The sequence below is a fragment of the Triturus cristatus genome, chromosome 7, assembly GCF_964204655.1.
Source record: "Triturus cristatus chromosome 7, aTriCri1.1, whole genome shotgun sequence".
NCBI classification, from domain to species: domain Eukaryota; kingdom Metazoa; phylum Chordata; class Amphibia; order Caudata; family Salamandridae; genus Triturus; species Triturus cristatus.
Genome location: NC_140590.1, coordinates 754,515,222 through 754,536,844, shown reverse-complemented (window position 1 = coordinate 754,536,844; position 21,623 = coordinate 754,515,222). Strand labels below are relative to the sequence as shown.

Here is a 21,623-nt window from a genome sequence, read left to right as displayed (position 1 = left end):
TTTTTTCTCAGCAGTACCCCTGCACGTCGGTATGTGGCGTCGATCAACTACGTGTTCGTCGTGGTGTCGTGATCGCCAGAATGACGCTGCAGTATCTTAGACGCTACCCCTGAGCGCTGACATCAGTTCTTTATACAACATTCCACACCAGAAGCGCAGAGCCATGCAAGACACTGACCACTGGTGCACAAAACTAGGGCCCTGAAAGAGAGTCCCTTGCTCTAGAAGTCAGTTTGCAGAACGGGGAGGATGGGTGGGGTGGTAAGGAATCTATAACAAATATGTATCTTACAGATATATTGTTACCTAAGGTAAGTAACTTGTTCATCTAAAAGAGACTATCAGTTAAAGATTCCTTACCTTAGAATAGATACCCCTGCAATACCAACCCCGGAGGTGGGTCTGCGAACTAAGTTCACACCAGTCAATCCTGGAGAACTGAACAGCCAAAGAGGCCTTCTCTCCGGACTGGACTATCCAGGCAGTAATGTTTAGTGAACGTGTGCAGTGATGCCCACGTGGCTGCCTGGCATATATCACAGAGGGGGACTCCACGTTCAGGCTGTAGTGGCTGCCGTCGCCCTGGTGGAATGGGCTCGCAGTCCTACTGGAGGCTCCTTTTTCGCCTAAGAGTAACCGCTCTTACTGCAAAGGATGATCCATCGAGAGATGGTCCATTTTTGCATGGACCGACTTTTCTTGGCGTCCACATAGCCAATAAAAAGTTGATCATCCACCCGGAATTGTTTTGTGCGATCCAAATTAAATAACGCACGTTTTGTATCCAGACGGTGGAGAAGGTCTAGCTCAAAGCACAACCTTGCCTCAGTGGGACTTGAATCTGGTCTTAACTTACCTTATGTGTGCTCCCTTTGAGCCACTACATAATTGTCCTCTTGACCTTAAAGACTGCTTTTCTGGTTGCCATCACCTCTGCTCGCAGGGTGAGTGAGCTTAAGGCTCTATCTTCTAAACTCCTTTCTTTGCTGTCCATCTGGACAAGGTTGTGCTTTGAGCTAGACCTTCTTTTCTTCCCAAAGTGGATACCTTTTTCCACATAGGACAGACCATCCCTTTGACCACCTTCTTCCCGCCCCCGCATCCTTCCAAGGAGCAGGAGAGACTCCACCGTCTGGATATAAAATGTGCGTTATTTTATTTGGATCGCACAAAACAATTCCGGGTGGATAATCAACTTTTTGTTGGCTATGTGGACGCCAAGAAAAGTCGGTCCGTGCAAAAATGGACCATCTCTCGATGGATCATCCTTTGCATTAAGAGCGGTTACTCTTAGGCAAAAAAGGAGCCTCCAGTAGGACTGCGAGCCCATTCCACAGGGCGACGGCAGCCACTACTGCTTGAACGTGGAGTCCCCCACTGTGATATATGCCTGTTTGAACTGTTTTAGTGGAGGGACATTACAGACTTCGGAAGGAAGGCCAAAAGCTCTCAACTGGCATAGCTCAATGTCCACGCAAGAAGGTGGAAGCTGGACAGGTGCGGGTGAAGGACCGTCACCTGCTGGTGCGACAGAAGATCCTTCCAAAGAGGCAGTCTGATCAGAGGATCGTTGGCCATGTTCAAAAGCTTGGGATACTAGACTCTTTGTGCAGAGTCCGGAGCCACAAGAATGACGTGGGTCAGGTCACGTTTGATCTTCAGCACTCTGGGCAAAAGTGGTATAGGCAGAAAGGCATTCTTGCGCCGAAAAGCATTGCCTAGCGAGTGCCACCTTGGAAATTCCAATGCGCAGAACTGCTGACATTGCCCGTTCGCATGGGTGGCAAACAGATCTAACCAAGGCTCTCCCCACTGCTGAAAGAGACCTAGCACCACCTCCGAGTGAAGACTCCATTCGTGATGCATCATGCACTGGTGGCTGAGTTTGTCCGCCTTGATGATCAGAGGACCTGCCAGGTGTTGAACCACCAGGGACATGCCCTGATGTTCCAGCCATGTCCAAAGGCAAAGAGCCTCTTGACACAGGGACCACATCCCCACCCCGCCCTGTTTGTGGCTATACCACATGGTGGTGGTATTGCCCATGAACACCTGCACTACCCTTCCTCTGACAGAAGGAAGGAATCCCTTCAGCGCCAGACGAATCGCCCAGAGCTCCAGAAGATTGATGTGGAGCCCGGACTCTGCCGGAGACCAGAGGCCTCTAATCTCCGCCTCGCCCAAGTGGCCGCCCCATCGCAGGAATGACGCATCTGTCACTGATGTGAACTCAGGTTTGGGAAGAGAGAGGGATCTGCCGTTGACCCAATCCTGGTTCGTTAGCCAACACTACAATTGGTGTGCAGTGCCCTCTGAGATCTGGACGCAATCGCAAATATTCCCCCTCATGCTGCTCCCACTGGAACTTCTGGTCCCACTGCAGAGCCCGCAGGTGCCACCTGGCATGATCCACAGGCCAGATGCAGGAGGCCATGAGGCCCAGCAGCCTCAAGGTCATTCTCACCGAAACCTGGGATAGAGGCTGAAACATCGGCATCATAGCCCGAATATACCGTACTTGCTGCTTGGGAGGATAAGCCCAAAACTGCTCTGTATCCAGAACTGCTCCGATGAAAAGGAGCTTCTGAGAGGGAATCAGGTGCGACTTTGGCACGTTGACAGTGAATCCCAGTGAGTGCAAGAGGTCCGCCATAGTCTGCAGGTGGGAAACAGCCTTGGGCTAGCCGGACTTCAACAGCCAGTCGTCGAGATAGAGGAAGACTAGGGCCCTGATCTGCGCAGAGGAGCTGCGACCACTGCCATCACTTTCGCGAACACCCGAGGGGCACTTGTAAGGCCAAAGGGGAGCATGGTAAACTGAAAATGCTCGTTGCCTACCGTAAACAATAGGTAACGCCTGTGGGCTGGCAGGACGGGTATGTGGAAGTAAGCGTTCTACAAGGGAATCCAAGAAGCTGGACCATCTTGGGAAGAAGAGGTTTTCTTCCACCAGCTTAGCACTGCAGTTGGTAAACACTGCATTTCTCTCGGGCCGTTACACCCACCCTGTGTGGGACACGGTTGCGCAAGCGCTGACACAGTGCCCGGAGGTGGCCTGGGCCGTACTCTCATGTGCGGTCGCACAGGATAAACGCAGTAAAGTTCGCCATTCGATGTGGCCTGGATACCACCGACTTGCTGGTAGAATCATTTCTACGTCAGTAGCCCTGAGGCGAAAATTAGGTCGCCCGGGGCCGGGAGGTGGCGTTGGGCAATCATCCTATCCACAGAAGCCCCTGTGCTGGGCTGGGACCAAGTGCAGAGAGGATGTCTGTGAGGGCTTCACTGAATAGCAGCACAGGCTCCGAAGAGGTCGCTTCCAGCTGAAGCACCTCAGTCAGGAGGTTAGTCCTGACTGCCACCGTAGGAATCTTAAGGCCCAAGGCCTAAGCCACCCTACGCAACACCACAGCATAGGAGGCTCCCTTCTCAGTGGCCACGGTAGAGGGAGAAAGCATGCCAAGGTCTGGGGAGGTATCTAGACCACTGACCTCACCCAACTCTTTTCTCTAGTCGGGCTCTTCAAGCTGGTCTGCCATTGGGTCAACAGACCCCTCCAAGTCCTCCTCACCTTCCTCTGGCTGCCACTCAGGGCAATAAAGAACGCCAGGGTAGAACAGTGGTACAAAGTACTGGTCGATGCAGGTACGGCTCTGTGTCCAAGTCAAGGGGGAGGCCCTGGTAGACGCCGGCGTCAGAGATGGGGGAGGCGTCGTTAGAGGAATCTGTGACGTGAGGTCAACCGGCAACGATCTGAATCCAGGCCTGGATCCCTGGGGGCCCTGCGGCGCCAGGGCCAGAGCAGCCGGCATCGAAGGCCTAGAACACCCAGCCAAATCCGTGGTGCCCAAAGGCGCATTGGCTGAGCTGGCTGCCCAAAGATGGAGTGGAGGGTTTTGTAAAATGCACGAATCTGGGCTGGGGTCACTCTGGCTCCCGGAAAGAGAGGGAAGCTCGGAGCCGTCCCACTTGGCTCCGCAGGTGGAGCTGAAGGACGACGACCTTCCGGGTCCCATCGGCTGACGGACCGGGAGAAGGCGAAGAGCGATGGAGCTTCTTCGCCTTCTTTTGCTTCGACTTACACGAAGACTTCAAGGAGGAATGATGGTGGTTTCTCCACAACTGGTCATGCGACCTCTCTTGACCAGCACAGAGCTGACTGCTGGGCCTCCAAAAGACTTCGGGTTCATGAGTTGAAAGTCAGAGCACAACTTTGGTTGGTGGTCGCGTTACAGACACCAGAGGCACACGAGGTGCGGGTCCGTGACAGACATCAACTTGTGACACGAGTCACAAGGCTTAAAGCCGGTCCAATGATGGGACATCCCTACATGCACTAGGAGTCGAATGGCTCAAAAAAGATGTCTACAAAAGTCTAAAAAGTTCCAATCAAAAAATGACTCAGGGTACCGCTGTCTCCTGGCTGGTCTGGAAAAACTGATCTCAGCGTGCAGGGGCGGCGTCTAAGTAGATTTCGCAAAGTCATTCCGGCAATCACGACGCCAACGACAAATGCGGAGTCGACCGATGCCAGCTACTGATGCTCAGGGGTACAGCTGAGAAAAAAATCTCTGGATCCAGTCCGACGCCTGGGGGTAATTCGAAGGTAAGGAATCTATAACTAATAGTCTCTTTCAGATACTAAGAACTACTTGATATATCACCTATTCTAGAGATATCAATAAACAAAAATAAATACATTAAAACAGATAAGTAAGGATAGGAAAACATATGGGCCACTATGGGGGCTGGGGGTGCAAACCACATACTGAAAAAATAAGGTGTGATCAGTAACCAAACAAGACTGATACCCAAGGATGAAGAAGCTTGGGGACGCATGGAACCACCAAAGTTAAGTAGCTAGCGACCCCCAGGAACCCGGGTGCAGAGGGGTTACAGCGGGTCAAACGTCCATAGGATAACATGGGGAAAGTAGTAGTTGGTATTTGTAGGAGACTGGCTTAGTATATGGTGCACACTTATGTAAGTGATGCTCCTTGCACTAATTCAGACAACCATTATGGTGATTTTAGACAACCAGAGAAAGCTCTTTATGTGGTAGCTGTAGGGAGCAGCCTTCAGGCTTAATCAGAAGGAGTGTTAAGCAGCTTGTTTTACCAGTTCTAATCATATATTGTAGGTAGTATATCTCCTAATGGGAGATAGAAACACAAATACACAATAATACTTCAATTATAAACAACTCAGTAAGCACAAAGTACAGTGCCTCTAGAGGGCGATAAAACCATACACTAAAAAAGAGACATGTGAACTACGACCAAAGTAGAGACTTGGACCAGGAGACTAAGAAGAACTGGGGACACAAGGAACCACCCAAGGTAAGTACCCAGCCAGAAACCCCAATGAGGCTGTGTGCAGAGTGGAAACACCGCCGCGTGTCCAATAGAAGTCAATGAGAAAGTCACAGTTGCAGTTTTGGATAAGGAACCTTCCCAGTGGACTTTGAGGAAGCACCGTGGAAGACAGAATGTTGGAGAGTCACCCCACCCGTGGATACCCCAGGAATCAGGATACATACAACAAGGAAGCCGGGTGCATAGGTGCGAAGTGACGTCGGAAGCATCCATAGACCACAATGGAGGACTTCCGGAAAGATGCCGCTGGAGAAGACGGTGTCAGAGTCCGGTGGGATCCAAGGGTGGATTCTTGAAGAGGAGAACCTACAAGCAGAGGGGACAGAGTCTATGCCACTTGGCGGTGACCAGGAGGCAGGGAAGAGCAATGCCCACAGATGTCAGATTGTTGAGGAGAGTTGACAGTGACCTTGTTGAGGCAGCTGTGGAGACCAGGCAATTCTGATTAAGACCAGGAGCAGTGCACGAGCCGTCCCACGTCAGAAGTCAAGAAGCCTTGGCAGCTGCAACAGCTGTAATGATGGGACCAGCAAAATCCAAGGGACTCACAAGAAGCAGGAATGTAAGAGCAGGCCCATAGCAAGCAAGGGAGCCCTCTGGAGCACTAGAAGACCCTCAAGAAGACCCACAGGCCAAAGGCACATAAGTTGCAAGAGGACCTCGAACAGCTCACCAAAGATGAAGGCCCACAGTGCAGAGGATGCAGTGAGGAAACTATTATTGGCAGGAAGAGATAAAAGGTTTGAGCTTCTTGTAGCCTGAAGGCCTCTGGAGAGCAGAGACAACAAGATTTGGCAATGAGAAGTCTAGGTAGTGCACAGGCGTTCGGTCCCAGCAGTTCTGACAAGGTTTACTGGCCTCATATTTGCACGAAGGAGAGGTCAGGCCTTGAGGGAGTTGCAGAACCACCACCTGTGTTGCTGAGCCTTTCGAAGTCTGTGGGACATCGGAAGCAGAAGACGGTGCCTGCAGGTGCAGGGGAGTGACTCTTTCACTCCAAGGGAGATTACTTCGGGTGTCCTGATGCCCACAGGTCTGTTGAACATCCGGACCTGCACAGACACAGATGACAAAGAACGCTTGCAGAACAGAGAGACCAGGAGCAGCAGGATTCTTCCTCATTGCAGTCTCGGTTCCAGGCGAAGTACAAGTATCCCGAAAGTCGAAGAGTGACTTTGTTTCAGTCTTGAGTCTTGAGTCTTGTCCCACGCTGAGGCCGAGGACCCACCCACAGGTAAACCCTTAAATACCCCAGGAAGGGGCCTAGGATAACTCAGGGGTCCCTCCCAGAGGAGGGGCTGTACAGAGGGGAGGATACTCCCATGTCCCCTGTACAGTTTTACACCAGAGCAGGAGCCAACAGCTCCCGGAACTGGTTTCAACTGGAGTATGCAAGGAGAGCAGCAAATGTGCCCTTCTATGCCGTCTAGTAACGCTGGCAAGCGCCCCCACCCTAGTCCAATACGCTAAGTCCTGTCTGGGAGGTGGTCACACCTCCCTGCGACAGGAAACCTATTGTTCTACCTTCCCCTGCTTGAGCTTAACTCAGCAGCAGTAGGGCTGAATCGTGTCTGGGGTCGGCAGCAGCACTAGCTTGCTGGCAGACCCTGAAAGGCTGTTTACCGAGAGTACTAGGGGCTTTCTGGAGGAGCACCCCCCCCAGTGCATGGAATCATACCTACAATACCAGTAACGGGGTTGGGGTATGATTACACCATGTTTCATACCATGTTCGGGACAGCCACTACATAGTTAGCCATAGTGTAATGATGGATGGCCACTATATGTATCAAAAGGCTGACCGCACTTATAAAGCTTGGAGAATCAACTCGGAGGTTTGTAAGTTGGGTCCTCCTCAGGCAAGAGCACCCTCACACTTGGCACACACTGAAGGCCTGCCTTAGGGGTGACTTATAGGTTTTAAGGGTAGTGACGTCAGATATAAGAAAACTTATATTTGTCGTAAGTGGTGCTAGCACCAACTTACACAGGCTGCAATGGCAGGGCTGTAGTCACAGTTTGAGTGGTCTCTCGTGGGTGGCACAATACGTGCTGCAGCACATTGGAGAACCCTGGTGTATTTATGCCCTGGGTACCTTAGGACCATATAATAGGGGCATACAAGGGTACACCAGAAGCCAAATGTGGATGTACAGAAGTACTTACCATAGTCAATTTAGGGAGGAAGCACAGTGACTGGGGTCCTAATTAGCAGAATCCCAGTCAGGCTAGTGCAAAAAAACATACTGACACCGGCAAAAAGTGGGGGTAACCATGAAAGCAGATCCTACTTTCCTATAGTACTTTACTCTTTCAGGGCCCTTCCCAAAGGACCCTGAGGAAACCAATTGGCTCAAGGAAGGTTGGAGAGTCACCCCACCCGTGGAAATCTCGGGAGCCAAGGTGCATAGGTGTGAAGTGGTGTTGGAACCACACGTTGATCTCAATGGAGGATCTTGGAAGTCTGGCTGCTACAGCATCTTGTGGACTAGGTTGGTGGAACTCAAATGGGTATTCCGGATGAGAAGCACCTGGAAGCAGAGGGGACCTAGTCCAAACCACCCAGAGGTGTCCAGAGAAACAGGAACACAATGCCACCCCTTGTTGGAGGTACATACTGTAGCATGAAGATCTTTATGAAGCAGCTGTGGAGCCCAGGCAAGTATGGAGGACCACAGGAGTCATCCACAAGCTGTACCACGACAGTTAATGAATGCAGGAGGGTCAGTGGCCATCAGGGCCATCAACATGCCTTGGCAAAAGAAACAGTTGGGTTGCAGGAAACAATGCTTGGTTGCAGACCAGATAGATCTGTGGGACTAACCCAGCAAAGGTAAGTCACGGACAGCCCTCAGCACACAGGAGAGCCAGCAGGAATCGATGGAGACCCCAGGAGGATCCTCTGGCAGCAGGCATAGAGTCGCAAGGAGTCCTCATGAGCACACAGAAAATTGACACCGTCGCAGGAGATGCAGGAAGGATGACTCTTGGAGTTGTGTGATGCTGGAGCTTCTTAAAGGTCGGAGATCTTCAGTCAGGAATGTCAACAAGCCTTGGCAATGCAAACAGTGCATAGGGATGCGGTTCAGGTCAGTTGGAGAGGAATTGCAGTCTTCCGAGTTGTAGGGAAGACTGGTAAGAACGCTGGGGAGCCAACAAACTACCACCTGTGTTGCAGAGCCGGGAGGTGTATGTGGGACAGCAGGATCAGCAAACTGGTCGCTGACATTGAGGTGCTTGCGGATGGAGAAGAGTGACTCCTTTATTCCAAGGGAGGTTCCTTCTCACTTAGATGTATGCAGAGTCTTGGGAGACTCAGGGGATGCATGGCTACAGAGTTCCAGAAACATGGACGAGCACAGAGATGAGTTTGCAGTAGGAGTCTTCCTAGCAGGAGCAGTCTTGTCTTGGTTCCTGTCTTGATCCAGCAGCAGAGTTCCAGTGTCCCACAGCAGAAATGTCTTCAAACAGGTCTTAAGGCATATTGAGGGTGTTGACAATGAATCTAAGGACCCACCCTCAGAGGAGTCCTTAAGTAACCCTAAAGGACATCTACTGCAGAAGCCCACCAATCAGAGGGGGTCAGGGACGCTACTCTGAGAACCTAATCAGTCAGATGCTCCCAAAGGCCAAGATTCAAGATGGCAGAATCAAAATGCCACCTGCAGGAGCTCTGGGCATCTCCCAGGGGAGGGGTTGGACAGGGAGGGTGGTTAGTCCCCCATCCTTTGTGACGTTTTGCACCAAAGTCTCCTGTACTGCTGGAAACTAGTTAATACAAGGAGGGCTCCAAATGTGCCCTTTAATGCAGTCTGGGGGTGCTCGCAAGCACCCCCTCCCTTCCTAATTCTAAAGAAGAGGTGGTCACACCTCTCCTCCACAGGAAATCATTTGTTCTGCCTTCCCTTGTTCAGCTCATCAGGAGGGGGTCAGAACACTGTATCGGGTCGGCAGCAGCACGAGCTGGCATGCAGACCCAACAAGGCTACACATGTATGTATGGGGGGATCCTTTAAGGAGCCCCCCAGTGCATGGCATCATGCAACTAGCACTGGACTCTGTGTAGTTGCAGGATTCCAACATGTTTGATACCAAACATGCTCAAGTTCGGAGAAACCATTATGTAGTTGGACATCTTGACTTGCCAGTGTTCATGGTGTTGCGACAAAGTGCCTCATTATTATGCGGTTCAGACTGCAACCAACTGCTTTTCGGTTGCAGTCCGACTGACGCATTAGGATGTGCATGGTCAGAGGTAGCACTCGAAGGGACTGACCAAAGCCTTCCAACGGGCTGTCGGTTAGCAACTGCTTATAATCCCTTGAGGACGGCATTTCCACAGTCAGCATTAGGACGACTGTTTCTGACAGCCTTTCCATGTTGGCATTTCCGACATGGAAAGGCTGTCAGAAAGTGACAATGGGGGGCCCTAGTAGGGCCCCCTTTACCCCTGGCCCTGCACATCTGGGCCTGTGGGGCTTTATGGTCCCCCCTGAAAATCCGTGCACCATGAGGTTCCTGCCACACGGTGCAGGGATTTTCACAAACTCACATTTCTCAATGGGAGCTTGTGTTGTGGGCAGTTTCCACCTGCCGCACAAGCTCCAATAGAGAAATGTAAGTTTGCGACCACACCATGTGCGGTTGCATCGTAATCTGGTGTGTAGAACTGGCAACTTCTGGTCGGGTAGTTCCCTCACCGAAACAGTGTCAGTCAGAGGCAACTCCTAATGACATCGTAATCAGGGCTGTTATATCAAGTTGGCAATATTGACTTGAAAAACATGGAGTCCAAAATATAGTGACATGGAAATCTCGTCAGCAAGAATATCGTTTTCAAGAATATCAATTTCAAGGTAAGTAATATTGATTATTAAAATATCCATTTTTTACATAATACCGTTTATTGTTATGTATTTTGGTATATTTTTTAAAATGTATTTGATGTCATTTTAATGTATATGTATTGTCTTTTTTTTAATGTATTTGTAAATATTTTTCATAGTTATTAAATGTAGGTAATTTTTTTATATTTTTAGTACCATAGTGGATTGTGGTGTTTATGGGCACATAGTGGGAAGTAAGTTAATTATAATAAATTTATTATTAATTTTTAAATATTATTTATTTAATCAATAAAAAATTACAATAATTGTGTAATATTGTTTTTCGCATCCTGGATGAAGAGCAGCTGCTTGAAGCTCAACTCGGAGAAGAGAGGTCCTCGTCCTCTCCCCACCGCATGGGACAACACCTGGTTGCCAACTGCCCTCAGCAGCCGGCCCACTTCCACGGACCACACCTGGAACCACAACATCGTACTCAACTCCTCCCTCTCCATGACCTGATAGGTCAATGCCGTAGCCTCCACCTGCTTCAACACCCTCCGCATCCTTCGCAAGACCATCAAATGGATCCCCCCTGAATCAAGAAAGACAGTCACCCACGCACTGATAAGCAGCAGAATGGACTACGAAAATGCCCTCTGCGCCGGAATCAACAAGTCTCTGCTCCACAAACTCCAGACCATACATAACACGGCAGCCAGACTCATCCTCGGTATCCCTGGACAAGAACACATCACCCAACACCTGCGAGACCTCCACTGGCTCCCCGGCGAGAAGAGAGAAACCTTCAAGACACTCACCCACGCCTACAAATGCCTCCACAATACCGGATCCCAATACCTCAACGAGAGAATCTCCTTCCACGTACCCAAGAGAAACCTCCGATCCGCCGACCTCGCCCTCGCCAAAACACCACATATCCAAAGAGCCAGAACGGGTGGAAGGACATACTCCTACATCGCGGTCAAGACCTGGAACAAGCTCCCAATCGACATCAGATGCGCCCCCGCTCCGCACATCTTCAGGAAGACCATCAAGCCCTGGATCTTCGAATGACCGGAACTGCTTACTCCACCCACCCCAGCACCTTGAGATGCTCACGGTTGAGTAGCATGTTTGACAATTCCGATTGATAGAAATTTTAGTACTCCGCAATACAATATTTTAGCTAATTTTGCATTTATTGTAGGGAGATTATTAAATGTTACCTTTGTGTAATGTAACAATTTTATTACTGTTGTGTTGTGGGAGGTAGGAGTACTAACTTTGAAATAATATTAGCATAAGAATGTGTCTATTTTGTATAAATTGTAGTGGTAATTTTATATGTATTCATTTTAAAATTTATTATTTTATTTTGTAATTTATATCATGTTTTTGTTTACTAAAACTAATATTTCTAACTGTTAATGCTTTTTATTTGCAGAATATTTTTATTAAGTTGTAAAAAATCTTTGTTGTTTATTTTTTCATTGCAATTAAAGTGGTTTGATTTTTAAATATTTTATGTTATTCAGATATATATATATATGTGTATATATATATAAACAATCCAACAAAGTACCACTGCCTGCCGAACACTTCGTTGGCGGGTGCTCCCGGCGTGCATGTGGCTTGCACGCATTTATTTTCCAACAAACGTCCCTCCACCAGGAACAGACCGGGGCACATCTCGGGTGTTAAAATGCATTTATTTCGGCCTTTCAAACCTGCATTTCAGTCACTCTGCATGACGCGTTTCAGCTATTCTGCCTTTCTCAAATGCCTCGAGTGAAAGTTTGTTACTTCTCGTGTAGGTGGTTAAATAGTCCCTTGTTCTCCCCATGCATAGTGGATAGCGATGAAGGACTGTGAGTTCACTGTTAATTCATCTGCCAGTAATGCCGCCATATTTGCATGGTTGAACTCCTTTCTTCTTAGTGATTGATGACTGACGGCACTTTGAAATATTACCATGCGCTGTAAATGAGGTAGGGCTATTTTACACGGTTCCCCTCGCCAGCCGCTTTGTGCCATTTAGATCCCCAATACCTGAAGGTGTAGGTCTGAGTGACCACTGCCTTATCATGTCGTCATGTCCCACATCTCTGTTGGCAGGTATTCTTCTCCATTTAGCCGCGGCGGTTCCGGCAGGTGCATGTAAAAACAATCCAACAAAGTACCACTGCCTGCCGAACACTTCGTTGGCGGGTGCTCCCGGCGTGCATGTGGCTTGCACGCATTTATTTTCCAACAAACGTCCCTCCACCAGGAACAGACCGGGGCACATCTCGGGTGTTAAAATGCATTTATTTCGGCCTTTCAAACCTGCATTTCAGTCACTCTGCATGACGCGTTTCAGCTATTCTGCCTTTCTCAAATGCCTCGAGTGAAAGTTTGTTACTTCTCGTGTAGGTGGTTAAATAGTCCCTTGTTCTCCCCATGCATAGTGGATAGCGATGAAGGACTGTGAGTTCACTGTTAATTCATCTGCCAGTAATGCCGCCATATTTGCATGGTTGAACTCCTTTCTTCTTAGTGATTGATGACTGACGGCACTTTGAAATATTACCATGCGCTGTAAATGAGGTAGGGCTATTTTACACGGTTCCCCTCGCCAGCCGCTTTGTGCCATTTAGATCCCCAATACCTGAAGGTGTAGGTCTGAGTGACCACTGCCTTATCATGTCGTCATGTCCCACATCTCTGTTGGCAGGTATTCTTCTCCATTTAGCCGCGGCGGTTCCGGCAGGTGCATGTAAAAACAATCCAACAAAGTACCACTGCCTGCCGAACACTTCGTTGGCGGGTGCTCCCGGCCTGCAGGCGAAACGCGTCTAACGGTTTTTGAGCTGACTGATTAAAAGACTTTTGCGCAACAGACAAGGCGTCGATTTTCCTTTTTGATGAAAGGAATCTTTCGTTGATAATTGTTTTGTTGACAATTGTTGTTCGTCCGCTTTCCAACGACCGCTGACCTGCAGATCCTGAAGGAATGCTCCCCATCCTTCCAAGGACGCATCCGTCGTGATCACCAGTGGAGCTGGCTGAGTCAGGAAAGAAAGACCCTGCGAGATGTTTCGTTTTCGGGTCCACCATGTCGCCACGTGGATCATGATCGGCGTTACTTTGATTATATCCTCGAAGGATCCTGTCGCTTGATGCCACTGAAGATCCAACTGCTCTTGTAACGGACGCATCCGTAGCCTGCAGCAAGGTATGAGGGGAATGCAAGATGACATCGTTCCCAGCAATGACTTGTACTTGCATACTGAAAGAGACCTTCTTTTTATAAACGCCTGGGATAGAGATATTATTCCCCGCTGTCTCTCCTCGGAGGGGAACGCTCTGTTTTCCTCCGTATCCAGAATTGCTCCCAAGAAAGTTATACTTCTTGACGGTTGCAGAGTTGACTTCTCCTCGTTTAGCGTGAGGCCTAATCTGGCAAATAGTTCTATGCAAGCCTCTGTTGATAACTGGGCTGACGCTTTCGATGGAGCCTTGACTAGCCAGTCGTCGAGGTAAGGAAACACTTGGTGTTTCTGTCTCCTTAGAACCGCTGCCACTGGAGCCAGGCATTTTGTAAAAATCCTCGGGGCCGATTTCAGACCAAAAGGAAGCACCTTGAATTGGTAATGATCTTCGGACACCACGAACCGAAGGTACTGCCGGTGTGAAGGATGGATTGGGATATGGAAATACGCATCCCGTAAGTCCAGTTTGGTCATGTAATCCCCTGGGTTTAACAGCAGCAGAATATCCTGGAGGGAGATCATTCTGAAGGTCTGATCCTTGAGGTAAGCATTTAGGGATCTGAGGTCCAAAATGGGGCGCCATTGATCAGAAAAAAACGGGAATAAAATCCCCTTCTTTTCTGGGAATTCGGTACCGGTTCTATTGCTCCCTTTCGGAGCATTGTCCGAATTTCTTGACGCATCTGGAGTAAATACTTGACCTCTTGAAATCTTGGAGGTGAACAAGGGGGGATTTCTAGAAACTCTAGAGTATGACCGAATTGTATTATGTGGAGGACCCATTGGTCCGTCGTTATCTGCTGCCAATTTTGATGATGATAGGAAATTCTTCCACCCAGGGGAATATGCGACATATGAGGAGAAAGTGTCACCAGAATGTCATTGTCTTCGGGTGGTGTCTTTCCCTTGGCGACCTCCTCGACCTCTAGGAGTAGATTTTGTGAAACCTCCTGTCTGTCTCTGTGAATATTGTTGACGATATGGTTGAGATGATGTGGAGTAGGAAGAATAGCGGCCTTGTTGATAACCTCCTCTATAAGAAGTTGGCCCCTTCCTCGTGAGCCACGAAAAGGAACTTTTCTATACTGTAATGTTCCCAGAGATTTCGCTGTTTCCGTATCCTTCTTGATACTCTGTAAGGCCTCATCCACATGCTTTCCGAACAGATCTTCCCCATTGAACGGAAGATCCAAGATCTTATTCTGGACTTCCGGCCTAAACGATGTTTCTCTCAACCATCCTTGTCTGCGTAAAACAGCCGCTCCTCCCAGGGATCTGAAGGCCGTGGTCGCAATGTCCATTGCACAATCTATGACTTCAGCCGAAGTCCTTTCACCTTCCTGGAGGATTTTCCTGGCCTCTTGTCTGTCCGCTTCCGGTATGCTATCAATGTATGGTGATAGGTCGCACCACATCTGCCTATCATACCTGCCCATGATGGCTAGGGCATTTGCTGCTTTGACCAGAAGAGCAGACATGGATGAAAACCTTTTCCCTGCATTATCCAAGCGCCTACCCTCTCTGTCCAGTGGCGTCGAAATTGGAGCAGACGGATTCCTCGATTTTTGCTGTGCCGCCTGAGTTATAACCGAGTCCGGTTTGGGGTGACCTAATAAGCAAGCCGGAGCATCGGAAGGCGCTTTGTATTTTTTGTCCAGCCTAGCAAGCACTGGCGTAACCGTTGCCGGCGTCTCCATCACTTTGAGACCTTCCTCCCATAGATGACTCACAATTGAAAGAGATCTAACCGTCTTACGAAACGGTTCACCGGTCTTGGTGACGGAGATGAAGGGGACGGAATCAAATACTCATCCCATTCCTTACTAGGATCTGTTATCTCCCCTTCCTCTTGCTCTTCATCCTCAGATGTGTCCAGAACCGGCTGCAGCAAAGGTGATATTGGCCTCGGAACCGGTACCTCCTGCCTTCGCCCTGGTGTACATGGAAGAGAGTGCGCCGGAGCCACTGGCATCCTCTGGATAGACTGAGGCAAAGTATGCCTTTTCTTGTAATCATCCAACATGAACTGCAAATCCGTCAGAAGAGAAGCTGGAACATTCACCATCTCTTCCTGATCATGTTGTTGGGGCCGGTCCTGATAACCCCCATACTCATCCTCCCAGTCATCCTCCTGACATTTAACATGTAACTGAGAGGGGCTACTTGCATAGCCAAACGGACCCTCATTATCATCCTCCTGCGAATCCTCCTCCTCCAATAAATGAGATGGAACCAGAGGCGTTACCTTACTAGGAGACGTAATATCCGGGGTAATCCTTCTTTTCCTGGCAAAATCCCGCTTTTCTGGGGTTTTTTCCCTCGTCGACGAGCCCGTCGACGAGATTGCCATGGTAACCGCCGACGACACCGTCGTCGATGCCGTCGTCGACGCTGTAGACATCGTCGTCGTTGTCGCCGTCGACGATGCAGTTGACACCGTCGTCGACGGTGCCGTTGATGATGTAGTTGTGGTCGTCGTCATCGTCGCTCTCGTCGTCGACACTGCCGTCGACGATGCCATCGTCGACGAGAGGATACGTTTAATAATGACTTTTACTTCACTCTTCTTCGTCGACGACGCTACTCTCTTTGTCGACGATCCCGTTGACGATGTAGATTTTTCTAACTTCTCCTCGGGTGAAGTAGACGCTGGCTTTTTAAGCGTATGTTTAATTTTAAGGGGTGATTTTGAAGGCTCAGAACTTGTTTTCTTTGACTGTTTCACCCCTGAAGCATGACCCTTGCTCTCCTTTTCTTTAGTTTTAGGAGATTTTGAGGGACGGCGCTCTGAAGACCCAGAAGTGGTCTTTTTAAGAGCCTTCTCAGGTTTCTCCCCTGAGGTATGAGCCTGAGGAGATCTGCCTCTCTTCTGAGATCTCCTTGAAACAGATGACGCCTCATCAATGTCACTAGACACGACGTCCTTCCTGGTTTTAAGTTTTTGGAGCCAAATTAATAGTCTGCCTTCACGATCCCTCAGAGTCTTATTAGAAAAGGTGCGACATACCTTACACTCCTTCGCCTGGTGGTGTGGGTAAAGGCAGTATATACAGTCTTTATGAGGCTCGTCAGTATATAATCTCTTCTTTGAACAGGTGGCACAGGCCCTAAACAAGCCTTTCTTTTCCTTATCAGCCATTCTCCAAGATTATGTAGAAATTTCAGTTGAAAAAAATCTCCTCAATCTAGAACCAACTGTAGAATTTGAGCATAGCTCAAAGGAGACTCCCTAGCACAACGTGCGGTAGAAAATCTGAGGGCAGAAGGTTCTCTCAGGAGTGTTCTAGAGGGTGAGAGGCTCTGATTGGTTCAGGGTCAAGTTTAGTCCTTTTTTACATAACGAAGGTTATGGGTTGCAAAGGAAAATGGGCCTAGGCCTTTTTTTCTGTTTGCTATGATACTAAGCAATGCTTTTTTATGTACCGGAGACTCCCATCTCGACGACGGGGAATGATTCAGGCATGTGAATCTATGAAAGGCTCCAATACTGGAGTAAGAGACTTTGTATATTCTCCTTTTTTCTGTTTATCAATTTTCACACACACATTTTATCATATTCTTGTTGGACACTTAAGTGTAGCTTTGATGTACGGGGAAAGACTAAATACATGTTAGATTAGAGAGACTAGTCTCCTGTAGTCATACTACCTAGATGTACATGCCCAAGGGAACGATTTAGTAACTAACACCTAGACACGTTATATTCATGTAGGGCTCAATAGTTGCAGGATCAGAGCCAACCCTAGCACTGAGCCACATAAATCACAATATGGGTTCAGCTGATCGACCACATTGGCTCATCCATGGCACTAGTCAGAATGGATATAAATATAGCGAGTTTATTTTAACCGCTAGTCTCTACAGACTGTAGGGTAACAATTAGTTACTTGGACATGAGGACGGCAGTACGCCGATAGGATTAGCGAACCCCCCTTGTACGAGGTAGCGCAAATGCATATTTCAATATGGCTACGAGAAACACTTAGTTGCAAATATACACTTGTATACACAGTCGAGATCTAGCCTCATCTTTTACCACTAGAGTGCAATTACGAATACATTATTTGCACACAGAGAGACCTACTTATGATTAGGGCTAGGAGTATGAAGTAATACACCTTCCAAAATAAGCAAAAGTAACCCATTTCACAATGGATGCCATTTGGGTTGGAAATACGTACCTTCTGTTGGTCCTCTGTTTGTGTTTACCATGTCTATTTATTGCCAATGCTCCCATGATTCATTGTGTGACCAAGCTCGCTGTGCAAGCGAAACGCGTAACATGGAATAAACAACAACCACTGGTGTATGCCTAACTCTGAGTGATCGCTTTACTGGTGCTTAATAATTGATATATATATATGTTATATTATTTAACATTTTCTAAATTATAATATGATTTAAAATGATTCGTTTTATAATACTTTTTAACTATATGTGTGTGTGTGTATATATATATATATATATATATATATATATATTTGAGTAGATAAGTTTTCCCTTCCCTCTCTGCCCACTTCATGAGTCCTTTTGCCTATTGATTTTCACTTATGGGTGTGTTATAGGGAGTCTAATGAAATAGGGTTAGCACAATAGGCCACTTACGATACTCTTACTGAGACAACAATCGTCGACTTAGGAACTTAGTGTATTAACTAATTTAAGACAATTGCTCTATACAATCTTTGAGACTATGTTTGAAGCTCCCAATATTTTGTGAGTTCACTGCTATATAATCCATTGATTCTGTCTGCCACTATTAGGCAAGTTACTGTTTTATACAATTTTATTTGATTACCACATGACAATGAGCACTTGAATACAGTCATCTTTTCCTCTACGGATAATTGGCAGAGGTGTAGTTGTATTATCTGCGAGGTTCTATTATTTATACAGATGCAAAATCCTCTGTTTCATTGCCACTATCAGGCGCAGGGGGCTCTGTTCGTGTGTTTGCAGATTTACTTGGTCTCGTAAAGTTTTATTCAAAGCCTTCACCATACGATCGAGAGACCAAACACACAATGTTACATTAGGAGTAAAGGCTATGCGTAACGAGTGCCTAATCTCTGTTTTGTATCAGTGCTACTTTGTCATTATGCTTCGAAGGATGTCTTGAGAATTGTACATTGCTAATTACACGTATGTATAATTAGTGTTACAAACATATAACGGATGCGCAATTTTCTTAAGCACACGCATTGCAAACTCTAATATTATGGAAACTCATGCATTCTCGTAAGATACCATTCACTAGGTTAATAGAAGATAACTATACAACTTTGCATCCGCATAACACACTACAAAATGGCACTCGATGTAACGTAGCTGACCAGAGCATTCACAATGTCGAAAGTCCTATGTTGATGTCAATGACCATGTAATCGAACAGTATGTATTGTGGCATCTTTTGTTTGACATGCTGTGTGACCAAGCCCGTCCGTGGGTGAAACGCGTTACATCTGGTTTATGAAGTGAATAAACCCAACTTTGTCGATTTGACCTTGTATCTCCCTGGTATTGTTTAATTGCTCCACGAGCGCGTTTGGGACTCCGATCGTGTTTATATATATATATGTATATACACATGTGTTTATATCTTTAATAGATGTGCGTTTATATTGTTTAAAGTAAGTTTGTTATATTACGTACAATATACAATAAATATATTTAGTTATTAAATTAATGTTAGAATTTAATATGTTTTATTTTAAATGTTTTAATTCGAATATATTTAAAAATCGATATTTAATAGAGATATTTTATTGAAAATAATATTTAATATTTTTGTATTTACTTTTTTAAGTATAGGTTGTCGATATTTTTGTAGTCGATATTTATGTCTCGATAATTGTGTAGGTCGAAATTTTTGACCTCGATATTTTGTCAGTGAACCCCTCAGCTCATTCAGGGGTACCCACACACTTAGAAACATGCACCCTGTCTGTGGGCTGTAAGGCCTACCTTAGGGGTGACTTATAGGTTTTAAGTACAGTGACCGGGATATAAGGAAAACCTTATATCTAAAGTGAAAAGTGCATGCACCATTTCACGCAGGCTGCAATGGCAGACCTGACAACATAGTTTGCATTAGCTCCCATGAGTGGCATCATAAATGCTGCAGCCCGTGGGAGACCCCTGGTGTAACAATGCCCTATGGACCTCAGTCCATAGGGCATACAGGGGCATACAGGGATACACCAGCATACCAATTGTGAGGTGTATAAAGAACTTTCCAGCCACTTGGGGTGAGAGAGAACAGCCATCGGGGTCCTGATTAGGAGGATTCCAGTGATCTTCAGCCAAAACACACTGACACCAGGTAAAAAGTGGGGGTAACTATGCCAGAAAGATCCTACTTTCCTACATTCAGCCAGTGCTTTTTGCTTTATTTGATCAGCTACAAAATCCTACTCAAACAAATTACAAATGACACAGGAGTCACAATTTTGAGGATTACTAGCAACTATGAGAATTACTGGCAACTTTAAGAATTAATAGCAAATATGGAAATTAGAAACAACTGCAGCAGGGCTTCACTGGGCATGTAGTGAATTGCATTCTCTTCAGATACATTGACACCCTTTGATCGGACCTTCAAGTCTCTGATTGCACCCACAATACTGTTATAGTACTTCCAGCTATTCCCCATGTTTTCTCAAAGTCTCTGTAATCCCAGCTCAATCATTGGATCATAATTTCTGTAGTGATGCCTGATTGTAGCTTCCTCGCCATGCGCCCGTCCTTCTCATAGGTAACTCGGCAGATGGCACAGTGGTCTTGGTTGTAACATGAAGCAGTTGTGGTGCTTTAAGCATAGGCCCAATCAAAACCCACCACGAAACAGGATGACATCACAGAGAAGTGCTCCTTAGGTAACATAAGGCAGCGGTGCACACTTGCAAAACCACGTAGAGCACATTCTTAACCAAACAACTGCGTATTTAAAATAATGCTTTCCATGACGACTGACAGTAACAAAAAGCATGTGTGAATCTAAATACTGTTCTTTTTAGTTTATAATTCCCTTTATTGATATGACCAACACTCCCACTTCTCATCTCCATTATAATGATAAAATGTTTCTCATCCTTTGGTTTAGAACTGCTGACTGGATTAAGAGGGCAAGATTACCCTTAGAATTCCAAGCGTATTTTCCCAAACTATTACAGATATGTAGCACTTGCCTTGGTCATTCATAATCCATTTAATATATTTGGCTAGAAATATTGCAGTTACTACAGAAGGTAAAATGTACTAATGTTACTAGCAGCCCCTGACACCCCTGTTTACACTCTTTCGAGAGCTGGGTTTGTCGGTGTCCACAACTCATTCCTATATATTCTTGGCACTCCCGTAAATGTTCAAGATAGTCTTTATAATTTCTGTCTCTTTACCCTTTCTTCTCTTCCTCATTTTCAAGATATACCCTTCTTTTTGCACACCCTAATCGTCTACATTATGTTCTGGCCTTTATTTTTATCTTCCTTTTATGTTGGAATATTGATGCACATACTGTTTTTTGTATTCTAGTGCATGGCTTTAATCACACATCTTAGTCCTCTAAATTGTATTTACCTGGAGGTTGTTCATGTAAGGTAGCCAGTACTTTTCCATTAGTTCATTTCTGTATTTCTTGACGAAGTAGCCAACATAAGAAACAAATGCAGTAATCAGTAGGACATCCCCGCACAATGTCTTTTCCTGCTCCTGGAACATCATTATACTCTGAGCCCAGCGTACATTTTCAGATGCCAATCCTCCAACAAGTCTAAAGTGAATCAACAACAACTTATGAGTAAAAAGCTAATAAGAAAATTGCAACATTGAAAAAACAGGTTTCTTTTTTTAAAGTGAAAGTTCGGTTGATTTTTTTTTCTATGTGCGGCCGTGTGAAAGGGTGATTCAGTGAATGTGAGTACGAGTTAATCAGTGGATGAACAGAAGGATTAGTGAGCCAGCACATGCTGCATATGGATGATAAATGAATGCAGATACGTGAATGGGTCAGTGAGTGCATGAATCAGGGAGCGAGTGCATGGATAGCTGGATGAATGAGTAAGTACATCGGTGTATGAGTAACCGCATCTCTGTGTTCCTACTGCATGGCGCTCTATACTTTCAGCGTGGCTCATGAGTTAAATAGTTAACTTGCAAGCAGAAAAGAA

At 46.7% G+C, this 21,623-nt stretch overlaps 1 protein-coding gene across 2 annotated transcripts in view; it reads right to left on the bottom strand.

The window, feature by feature from the left end:
• The window catches only part of DNAH17 (dynein axonemal heavy chain 17), a 14,992,541-nt gene that overhangs the window by 3,082,441 nt on the left and 11,888,477 nt on the right, over positions 1-21,623 (bottom strand). For both annotated transcript variants that reach the window (XM_085617470.1, XM_085617471.1), the window contains one exon: positions 21,034-21,226. In XM_085617470.1, coding sequence (XP_085473596.1) covers positions 21,034-21,226 — 193 coding nt within the window. The remainder of the gene's footprint in view (positions 1-21,033; positions 21,227-21,623) is intronic.